This window comes from Lupinus angustifolius, chromosome LG13 (assembly GCF_001865875.1).
Source record: "Lupinus angustifolius cultivar Tanjil chromosome LG13, LupAngTanjil_v1.0, whole genome shotgun sequence".
NCBI lineage: Eukaryota > Viridiplantae > Streptophyta > Magnoliopsida > Fabales > Fabaceae > Lupinus > Lupinus angustifolius.
In genome coordinates this window covers 14,007,419-14,019,302 of record NC_032021.1, presented here as the reverse complement: position 1 = coordinate 14,019,302, position 11,884 = coordinate 14,007,419, and the positions used below count along the sequence as shown (strand labels likewise).

Sequence of the window (11,884 nt, the reverse complement as noted above, 5' to 3'; positions counted from 1 at the left end):
ATTTGTTAGGCACGTATTTATAATTTTAATTGTTGATTTTTAATCACTAGTTATTTTCATTTACTTTTTCTAAGTGATAAATTTCATTGGCCGAATACAATTCTTAAAACTAGCAACTTAACTATCTAAAATTTTATAGATTATGTTATGTAGTGTTGCATAATAGTTTTGGGTAGGAATACAGATAAAGCTAGTCATAATCGACTAAGAATTGGAGCACTTCAATCAATGTAAATACTTGATTCTGGAATGAAATATCAGATGATATAAACTTCAAAATTTTGCATTATGAACCTCCATGAACTAGTTCAAAGGTAAAACAGAAAATAACAAGACAAACAAGATTTAATAGTCAGAACCATTACAAATAGCTACTGTCTATCTAGTCTTCTGGGCTTTGGACAATTTCTTCTTTCTTTTCTTCACAGCCTTTGGTACTTTATGTTTCCGTGCCTCTCTCTTCTCTTCTTTTACCTTCTTCTTGTTCTCCTTTCTGGCAGCTTTCTTATCCACCGGAGTGTCGAATTCGCTTTCATTAGATTCATCGTCTTCGGAACCACTTTCGATATCTTCATCATCATCTGATTGAGACTCAGCCTCATCCTCTAGAAGGCTAGATTTGCCATCAGAAGTTAGAGGTGTATCTTCTTCGAGGTTCGGTTTCTTTGGTTGCTGGTTATTCTGAGATGAAGGTTGTGCTTTCGATAAAGCATGTTTAAGACCAGTAATCGTCTGATAGTATAGATCTCCAGTGTCTTTCCCACTCGCGATATGTTGTACATCCTCCTCGGCGTTTTTAACATCCTCTAGTGTTTTTGGAATGAAAGACTGTAACAAGAGTTCAAACACAAGAAGGGACAGATAAGACCAAAACAAAAACTGGAAAAATCAACCAATCTATATAATCATGGAAAGAAAATAGGAAAGGATATGGTAATGATAATTTTCCCCCTTCTCTTTGGTTGTTTAACATAAGTAAAGGAAAGCAACAGAGGATAAAATAAGAACAACAACAATGCCTTAATCTCACTAGGTGGGGTCGGCTATATTGATTAAACGGATGCTATATAATGTTCTATCATAGTCATATTCATTGACAAAGCATTGATCGTATAAAGCTTTCCTAATTGTTTCACCTATGGTTTTCTAGGCTTCTATTTTCTTCTGAGAATTTGATTAACCTCCATTTGGTCCACTCTCCGTCAATTTTATTATATATTAATAATTAATAACTAGTATATTGATAAGATATTTCAACAATAATAGAATATATGAAATAAAGAACGAGTTTATAAAGAATAAAAGTAACATTGGTTTCTCCAATAAAATCCCTCAAATGGGGAGAATTTTTAGATTTAAATGAAAAACCCTAATTTTCCAGTTCACTATCCGGATTTCAAACAAGCATATTCACTTAATCTTTCCAGTCTCCTCCACTACTTTCCGGCCAAACCTACCGTTTGAAGTGTGGATGAAGAAATTCACTTAGCTATATAGATTGATTTAAATATAAAAAATTAGTAGAAAATTTAAAATGGCTCAATCAGAATTTGATACAATAAGGCAGGTTACCTGCACAAACACAGAGTCTGCAATCTCATCCTCTGCAGATACATCCCTGGCCAAAATTTTTTGTTGCACCTAGAATTTATATAAAACCGTAAATATCTCTTTGAAATTGTTCAGAAAATGTACTAATAAATCAAAAGACAAATACCTCTTCCAAATAACTATCAACAACATCATCAGTAATGGATGCATCAACGATAAAATCAAACAGTTCTCTTATTGTCATGACAGCTACACCATTCTTTTTAAAGAAGTCCTGTAAACCAACAACTGTTTAGTCAAACCTTCCTTATTAATACCACAACAGACAAGGAAGAAAAAAAAGAAATCGATAAGCTATGCTTAGAAGTACTTACAGATACATGCACACAATCTTCACGCAGAAAATCGAGGGCATGAGGATGATCAGGATCAACAGCTTGAGAAACATCAATGATATACAAGTGACCCTGACAGAGAACAAATGAATTCCATATTGATAAATAGACATTTAATCAATGAAATATTAACAGGGAAAGGGGTGTTCACCTCATAATAGAGTATATTATATTCACTAAGGTCACCATGCACCAATTTGCACTTTTGATACAATGTCCGCATTGCAATAATCATCTGAAATACAAAATAGTCTTATAATTTCAACCTCAGAATATGGCAGTACTGAATATAGCTTACAAACCTAAAAGAAATGTCTGACAAAGTGTTTCCATCAAGAATCCCTAAATATAATTGGAGACAATGTAGACTTCTCATGCTTTTAGTAGTCATTCTAGATAACAGGCATCTCAGGACCTCAATAGGGACTTATATCAAAACATACCAAGAGCATACTATTTAAGTTATCCACTAAAAGGCTGAGTTCAAAGTTCTAACTTCTAAACACCATCGCAGTAATTTGACAAACCTCAAAATAGCCTTCCCGTAACTTGTCTGAAGACAAATTTGCATCCTTAAGACGAGGAGCAGCCCAACCATCCTTTCCTGTGAGGAACAACATAACCAGGGAAATCAATAAACTCCAGTAGGCATCACAAAAATGAGGTGATATATGCTAAAGAAGAAATTAGAACTTTCTGTGACTGGTGAAACATTTGATCAATAATGAGGATATCTAACTACAAGCAGTTCCATATTCAGTGATAGACAGTTACAAACAACTATTCCATATGATTAAAAATAGATAATTTAGAGCAATTGATCACATATGGACAGCCAATCACATCAATCAGTCATAACAGGTTGTATTAAACAAAAGCAATACCTATAAATTCCATAACCAGTACATGTAGCCTCAGAAGATAAACAGTAGGGCACCTAAGTCCTGCTGCTTTTAGCCTGCAATCCATTAGACAGTGGGGTAAAGGAAAAAACAACTATTGTAAGCATGGAATCACTCTTGTTCAGCTTTTCGAATAAATGTTTATTAGAAACTGCCGAAGAAACAAATCATATAAACAGAACATAAACAAAAACGAAGCCCTTTAACAGCAGAAAAAAGAAAATAAACGGAAAAAAATACGAGACTGGAAAATTAGAATTTATAAGTGCAAAGCATACTCTAGCTCAGATATAAACCTTGTCGGTTTATTCTAGTCTAATTAAATTTACCTTCTTTCTTCATTTCTTAGTCCAGATTAATATAGTATACTTCCATTTTACTAGCAATTTCTTAGCAGATTTAGTGAACATGATAACCAGAAAAAATGCAAACCTCATAAGATTCCTCATTTCTTTCTCTGCCCATGTTTTCACCATTTTCCTGGGATTATGCTTGCAGTATCCATTTCTAAAACGGTAGTCTCCTTGCACATATCTATCTCTGTCCCTGATATCATTCAGATAACAAAGTTCAGCTCATAAAATAAAATAAAATGCATCTTTGAATCAATAACCCTAATGTCCAGAATTTTTTGGGTACAAATAATGCCCACTTAATAAGGCAGAAACATACTTTGTGCTGAAATTGTGCTCAGTAATGTAATGAATATATTAAAAAACAAGTATCTAAGAAGTTTCAGTAATCCTGACCCAGTGTTCTGAATCTCCATAAATTCATATTACTATAATATAATATATATGACAACTAAGATAAAAAAGAACAGAAGGAAGATAACATTACTGAATACATCAAATATCAATAAGTAAATAGACTCATATTCATAAAAAACAAGATAAGAGGAAATAGATAGCAATTTCCAGCACATAAAAAATACAATCGACTGCACATTTCAGTGCTCTCTAAAAAAATAAAATAATGTTTATGGACTTATGGTTTCCCATAAAATTCTTAATATTTAAACCTTCAACAAAAGCTATGTTAACAGACAGAAGAAGCTAAAACAAGCTAATACTTATTGCACTTACTTGAATACCAGCACAGATGTTTTGTATATTTTAATTGCAAGTTCATGACCATCAGATTTGGTTGCATGATAAACATTTGCCTGTCAGAAATCAAGAAGTAAGAAAAAGAAAATTGAAGGCTTGATATCACATAATCAATTATCCAAACCAAGTCACGATCACAGAGCATAAACCATAAGATCAAGAGAAAACAAACAAGTAAAAGCTACTGGTGCATCACTTAGACACATACTTCCTTTCCAGTTGAAATGCATCCATTGATATCACGAAACACACCCCTGTTCAGCATCTTGAATAAGACCATGCGAGTTCTAGGATCAATTGCCTGGGGGAAATTAGAGTTAGTTACAAAACAATAGTGATAGAGAATTGACAAACAAAAAGGCTCCAGAAATATATAATATACTAAAAATAAATTGTGCTTCCCAACAAGTTAATTATAATTTATAATTCGTGTGTGCATATAGTGAATGCCAATAAGCAAAATAAACAGCTTTCTTTATTTGTCACGAACAAACATCATAATTTCACCTGCTCAACGGTGGCACGGTCTGCTTTCTCTGTAGTTTTAGTTTTACCAATTGCCATATGTCGAACACTTTCACGAATAGCCGTCGTCACAGAGTTAGACATGCCAACATTCATCCTCCCTTCCCACTCCTGCACTAACACCAAATGTCTTAATTAACACTAGAAACAAAGAAATACTCATTCCTCAGAACCCATAAACACACAAGCCACCCACAACTGAAAAAAGATAACCTATTCCATACTGAATAAACACAAAAACACGAGTATCAATTAAACACAAGCCACACTTGAACAACTTTAGTGTATAATCAAATACCTATTCAAAATAATACTGAAATTTGAAATTTGCATGACTTAGGAATACCCATATAAAAAAAAGATACAGAAAACTTTCATCTATAAGTGACTGAAAACTTTCATCTATAAGTGACTGAAAACTTTCATCTATAAGTGACTGACTGATAATTGATTTTTAATTTGAATTAAAAGGGTAATTTTTGTGTTAAAAAATTCAAATTAGAATTCACAAACAATAACCTAATACCAGAAACAGTCTCTTCGCAAGCGAAGACAATACTACATATATCTATTATCTCCAGACCCCACTACACGGTCGCCCTTACACAAAATTGATTACAATAACAACCAAACATAATTGACACTATGTGGGTCGGCTACATAGATCGAACAAAGTTATAAGATTAGAACACCTCTAAAGGAGAAGCGCGAATATGATGGGAGAATTTTTGGTTTCGATTGGAGAGAGGTTGGAAAGTAGATGAATGGAGGTTGGAGTGGTGGCCGCCATTAGCATTGGGGCGGCGAGATTGAAAGGAGAATGAGGCATCAACCATTCCTTCATCATCCTTCGTATCTAACCAATCCAATGCCTCACCAATTTCTGAATCTGAAGAACACGAAATCTCATCATCTTCTTCTTCTTCTTCAACTTCTTCTATGACATGTTGTTGTTGGGGTTGGTGTTTATCTTCAGTAACCTCGTTTTCCATTGTTGATTGTGGTGTTTGAACAACTTTTGATGGAAGAAAGGGTGAGGCAGAAAGGGTTGAATTTGAATGAAGATTAGGGTTTAGTGTTTGAGGTTCAAGGGTTATTTATGTGGTGTGGTTATTAACAGAGGGTGGGGGTGAGCATTGTCTACTTTCCACCTAAAAAACGTTGATCGAAGTCATTTTTTGTAAAATCAAATTCAGCTCTTTATTTGAACCTAATTTAATTTAAATGTTATCAGTATCAATCTTTTTGAATCTATATCTAGATCCGATTAAATATATGGAATAGAGTATCTCCTTATATAAGGAGATAATTCTCTTGTCAGTGAAATTATGGCATGTGTCATGTTTTCACCATTTTCTATAAAAATATTTTTAAAAATAAACAAAATAGCACACATGTCACATTTTTATTGGTTAGAGGAGATAAATTATCTCCTTATATAAGGAGATATATTATTCTCTTAAATATATTACATATCTATTTTAGATAAATTTTCTGAATGTTATTTATTAATATGCCTATGAATATTTAATTTGATATATGATGAAAAATTACACAATTAGTAATATTTTTGACCAAAGAAATACATACAAACATAATGAGTGAGTAACCATGAGACGAGTCCGAACCGGATCATATCTATCATCTACTCAATCCTACATATTGACCGAGTCTAATTTTTAAATTCGAGCTATACGATAGAGCCGATGAGACTCAACTCTATTTAGAACTGATCATAATCGGATCAAACTAGATGACTGGGCAGAGTCAGGTCGGGTCTTACTCACCCTAGTGAATACCACTTCACTAATGTTAATTTTTATTTTATCATTTTGCAAAAATTAAAAATTCAAATTATAATTAAAGATTAAGAATATGAGTAAGAATACTAAAACCATAAAAAATGTTAAAAACATAAACTCCAAATCATATTTAATATTTTTTTGAATTATATTGAGTTTTTTTAGCATTTCAAATACATACAAAAAGAATTGACAAACCAAAATAAATCTTTATTCATTAAAAAAAATTATTGTACGAAGTAATTATATAGTGAATATTTATTTTGGTACTTATCGTTCTATACTTCTTCGTTTATGGGTTATATGATTTACAAATTACAATTAAGAAATAATTGAAATTGACAAAATTATGATTTTGTTTGGTTGTTTCATAATTTTTTTATTGAGTAAATTATATTAACATTTTCTGAGTTTTAGTGAAATTATACAAATCATTTTTTTTTATAAATACAAAACTCCCCTAATTTATATATAGGTTACATTGACTACCAGTGTATGAGAAATAGATGTAATTTTTTAAATAGAAAGAGCGACAAATGTAATTAAGTTAAACTAAATATGATATATTGTGGAGACAAATCCAAATAATATTTCTTTATTATTTTTGGTTCATTACGATATAGTATAAGAGTGATTTAAACAATATCTCTTTAGAATTGTTGATACATTTGTAACAAAAAATAGGGAAGATATATTGACTTATATATTATTTGACTTGTCTCCATAATATAATATGCTTAACTTAATTGTATTTATCACATTTTTTGTTTAAAAAATTACACTTATTTCTCATACATATGTGATTAGTGTAATAAAAATATATAAATTATGGATCTGTATAAATATAAAAAAATGAGAATAGTTCGTGTTATTTCACTTAAATTCAGAAAATAAATATTAGTATAATTCCTCCGTGAAAATGTTAATTTGTGAGGAATGAGAAACATTTATATAAGCACAACATCTTAAATATTTGTACTTCATTAAAATAATATTTGAAAAACAATAAAATGATTATAACTATTATTTTTAATGTTGTAAAACAAATTTTATGAGATGTATCTATTAGATATTAGTTTAATTCTACATGTTTACAACTATTAGATGCTTTGTTAAATCTGAAAATAATAATATTATTTTTATCCTTCATTCTCTATTACTTTTTGACTAATCATCAATCTTGAATTAGAGTTAGTTGCAAAACAATAGTGATAGATAATTGCCAAACAAAAAGGCTCCAGAAATATATAATACTAAAAATAAATTGTGCTTCCCAACAAGTTAATTATAATTTATAACTCAGTGTGTGCATATAGTGAATGCCAATAAGCGAAATAAAGAGCACGCTTTCTTTATTTGTCACGAACAAACATCATAATTTCACCTGCTCAATGGTGGTATAGTCTGCTTTCTCTGTAGTTTTAGTTTTACCAATTGCCATATGTCGAACACTTTCACGAATAGTCGTCGTCATAGAGTTAGACATGCCAACATTCATCCTCCCTTCCCACTCCTGCAGTAACACCAAATGTGTTAATTAACACTAGAAACAAAGAAATACTCATTCCTGAGAACCCATAAACACACAAGCCACTCAACAACTTAAAAAATATAACCTAATCCATACTGAATAAACACAAAAACACGAGTATCAATTAAACACAAGCCACACTTGAACAACTTTAGTGTATAATCAAATACCCATTCAATATAATACTGAAATTTGCATGACTTAGGAATACCCATATAAAAAAAGATACAGAAAACTTTCATCTATAACTGATAATTGATTTTTAATTTGAATTAAAAGGGTAATTCACAAACAATAACCTAATACCGACCGGAAACAGTCTGTTCGCAAGCTGCCAAGACAATACTATATATATCTACCATCTCCAGACCCCACTACACGGTCGCCCTTACACAAAATTTATTACAATAACAACCAAACATAATTGACACTATGTGGGTCGGCTACATAGATCGAACATAGTTATAAGATTAGAACACCTCTAAAGGAGAAGCGCAAATATGATGAGAGAATTTTTGGTTTCGATTGGAGAGAGGTTGGAAAGTAGATGAATGGAGGTTGGAGTGGTGGCCGGCATTAGCATTGGGGCGGCGAGATTGAAACGAGAACGAAGCATCAATCATTCCTTCATCATCCTTCGTATCTAACCAATCCAATGCCTCACCAATTTCTGAATCTAAAGAACACGAAATCTCATCATCTTCATCATCATCTTCTTCTTCAACTTCTTCTATGACATGTTGTTGTTGGGGTTGGTGTTTATCTTCAATAACCACGTTTTCCATTGATAATTGTGGTGTTTGAACAACTTTTGATGGAAGAAAGTGTGAGGCAGAAAGGGTCGAATTTAAATAAGGATTAGGGTTTAGTGTTTTTAAGGTCTAAGGGTTGTTTATCTGCTGTGGCTATTAACAAACAAAGAGAGTGGAAAGAAGGGATGATTAGGACTAACAATCAATGGAACCAACTCGACTCGGTATTTGTTTGAAATCCAATTTTTATATTTAGATACGCTCAATCGATATATTTATATGTATATATATATAAATTAATTTTTATGTTTATTATTACCTAAACATTATTTTTTTTTATATTTATTGTTATTATATGTATAAATAAGATTATGATTATATATATAAAACATTTTGTAGTATTTTTTTAAAATTTAATTAATTATTTAAGTTGTCTAAATGAATCATTTGAACTGAATCTATAACACCTATATTTTTTCCTAATGTGAATTATGAATTTGCTTAGTGTATTAAATTGATTTTTAATATATAATTGAGAATATGTGTATTTAAAACATTGTACTAAAGTGTAATGTTTTTTTTTAAATCTATTCAAATAGTTTTAGAACATTCGTAGGAGATTTTGAATATGAGTATGATATAATAAATTTAGGATTAGTAGCATAGTTAGATTGATTCTTTTAAATTATAAGATTTGTTATTAGTTTATCAATCCAAATTACCTTATAACTAATATAAATTTTTGGAATAATAATAATAGATAAAAAGAATAAGAAAAAAAAGTCAATGTCCATTGCTTTTGAAAAAAATAAAAAACAGAACGTAACTTTTGGTTTGGGAAGGTTTCTGTTAGTAGCATCTGGATATAATGTTGGTGTGTGATTGAAATGATATGTTAGATACTTGATATTTTGGAAGACTGGTAAATGTGTTACCTTAGATGTTATGTTTTATGTTATGTTTTATGTTATGTTTTGTGTTATGTTTTTGTGTATCATGGGTACCCTATTGTAAGGATGAAGTTAACTCCTAATATCTGAGGAACACAAGTCTTAATTTACTTGGAGATACTATAAATTATTTCTATGTATGCAACTAAAACTAACTAGGAATTGCATTTCTATAAATTCATTTGGATCATAGTTATTATGTAGTTGTTTTAGGTAAAACATGTTATATATGACTTTTAGTCATGACATTTTGATGGATATTATCACATGTGCTTTTATTACATTGCTTTAGAATGACAAAAATATTGATAAGTAAATATTTATACTTAGTCATGAAATGAGGACGATTGATTCTTGGAAATAATTTATTTATTCACATAATTATAAAAAATGAACTTGAATGGTTGAAGTCTTAAAAATATATTGTTATGTCATTGTTTTAATTAGAAAGTCATAATTATTAAATATATCCACAATAAATAAAATCTATGAAGGAAGAAATTCATAGTTATAAATAGTTGTGGAGTAAGAAATTCTATAAAAAAAAATCTATTCACAAAAGAATCGGGTTGTTACAAAATCGAATAGTTCACGAATTTTAACTGAGCCGAACTCGAGCTAAAAAAATAACTCGTATCGAACTTGAATCGAGTTTCGAGCTGAACCAATCCTTATCGAGCTAAACTCTAGTTCGACTCGGTTCAGCTCGTTTCCAGCCTTAGGGGTGAGTATTGTCCTTATCCGTCGACCCTAAAATGGTGATCGAGTCACTTTTTTAAAACTCAAACTAGGTTATAGATTTGAATCTAATTTGACTTTAAATGTTAATTGAAAGTGTGCATGTCAAGAGGAACACTTTGGAAAGCTCTCCTTGAATGTCATGGTTTTGATGAGGACAACTTGTGCCTATAAGAGCTTGAAGATCATCAACAAATCAGCGTGCTTAAGTCTTTATTTGGTACTAGGCTTAGACTAGATTCTAGTTTAAGTTGAGTCAAGGCTTAGGGCACCTAATACATGTCTCATATGCATATATCTTTTAAATCATTCCATCCATGAGATATGTCATTCATAATATGTTCATGCATTACATAAATACATGTATATGTGCATTCCAGGCATAAACTAAGTGTTAAACATGTATCATCTAAGTGCATAACGTATTTTATGTTTTGTATTTAAAAATACACATTTTAATTGCTGTTAATCGATTAACCAATCCTTTAATCGATTAACCCAACTGCTATGTAAAGTGGTTGCTACTGGAACACGTTTTTAAAATGTTGTTAATCGATTAAGGCATTACGTTAATCGATTAACCTAACTGTTTGTTAAGTTGTTGGAACTGAAAAACTGAAAAATAGAATCAGTTATCATTTTGAATCACGTTAATCGATTAAGATGGCATTTAATCGATTATCTGGGGTTCTGGACTGATTCTTTATAAACTGCGTTTTCAGAATTAATCTCATAAGTTGCATGTTGCATTTATTAGAGAGTTAGAGCATTCTGCGTGTTAATTGTTGCATCTATTTGTTAAATGCATTTGTGAGTTTAGAAATGAGAGATTCTATGCTTTAGGATTGAGTGCATTTCATGTTATAATTTCTCATGTTTTCCCTCACATGTTCATGCATATTTTGATGCTTTTTCATGAAGTTTTATGATTCTGTAACTTCTGTTTTCATAACTAATACTTGTCATTTCACATGAGTTTGTGTTAGATGTGCATTAGAGTAAAGCCTTCTTGTTATATTTGAGCTTAGAAATAGCTTTATTTTACTCTTGTAATTGTTGTATAATTGTTGTAAAGGGAATCTCGTGGTGTCTTATCACCGTTAGAGATTGAGTGTTTCTTCATTGCTTAGAGTGTAAGAAAAGGAAAGAACGAGAGATTCTTTGGCTGGGGCTACGCCGAAAGAAACGTTTTCTTTATCGGTAGGAAGGGAGTCAAACCATTGAATGGTTTCTTTGTTTTCTTGTAATTTGCTAAGTGTTGTAATTGAATAATGTGTATGTAATTACATTGATTCGGTTATAGTGAAGGAAATCTCCCAAGTCAGCCGGGAGGCCTGGATGTAGTTTGCAGTGGACAGCAAACGAACCAGGATAAAAATTCGCGTTGCAGGATTTGTTTTCTCTCTCTCTCTTTGCTGTTTTTCAATCGATTAATTTGTATATTGGATTCAATTGATACATTCTGTTCATTTGCTGTACTGGATGCTATTCTAATATACAAATCTGTAAGCTCTGTATTCGTTCTATTATCGGTTAACTGTTCTGCATTTAATCGTTTCTGTAATTGCTTACTGGTTCTGTTTAATCGATTAATATTGCTGTGTTAATCGATTATCCTGTTTCTATTAA

At 31.1% G+C, this 11,884-nt stretch overlaps 1 protein-coding gene across 2 annotated transcripts; it reads right to left on the bottom strand.

Annotated features, from left to right (window-relative positions):
* Positions 246 to 8,683, bottom strand: LOC109325937 (serine/threonine-protein kinase RIO1-like). 2 transcript variants are annotated; one of them, XM_019558556.1, is made up of 13 exons: positions 8,516 to 8,683; positions 5,175 to 5,401; positions 4,465 to 4,593; positions 4,166 to 4,258; positions 3,934 to 4,013; positions 3,281 to 3,394; positions 2,831 to 2,904; positions 2,474 to 2,550; positions 2,098 to 2,181; positions 1,926 to 2,018; positions 1,718 to 1,825; positions 1,573 to 1,641; positions 246 to 828 (listed from the first exon to the last, which is right to left on the bottom strand). In XM_019558556.1, exons 1-13 carry the CDS (start codon positions 8,598 to 8,600, stop codon positions 379 to 381), a joined length of 1,683 nt encoding a protein of 560 aa, XP_019414101.1. In that variant the 5' UTR covers positions 8,601 to 8,683; the 3' UTR covers positions 246 to 378. The 2 variants fall into 2 exon arrangements, with proteins under 2 accessions (XP_019414101.1, XP_019414102.1); XM_019558557.1 differs by lacking the exon at positions 8,516 to 8,683 and having other exon boundaries at positions 5,175 to 5,628.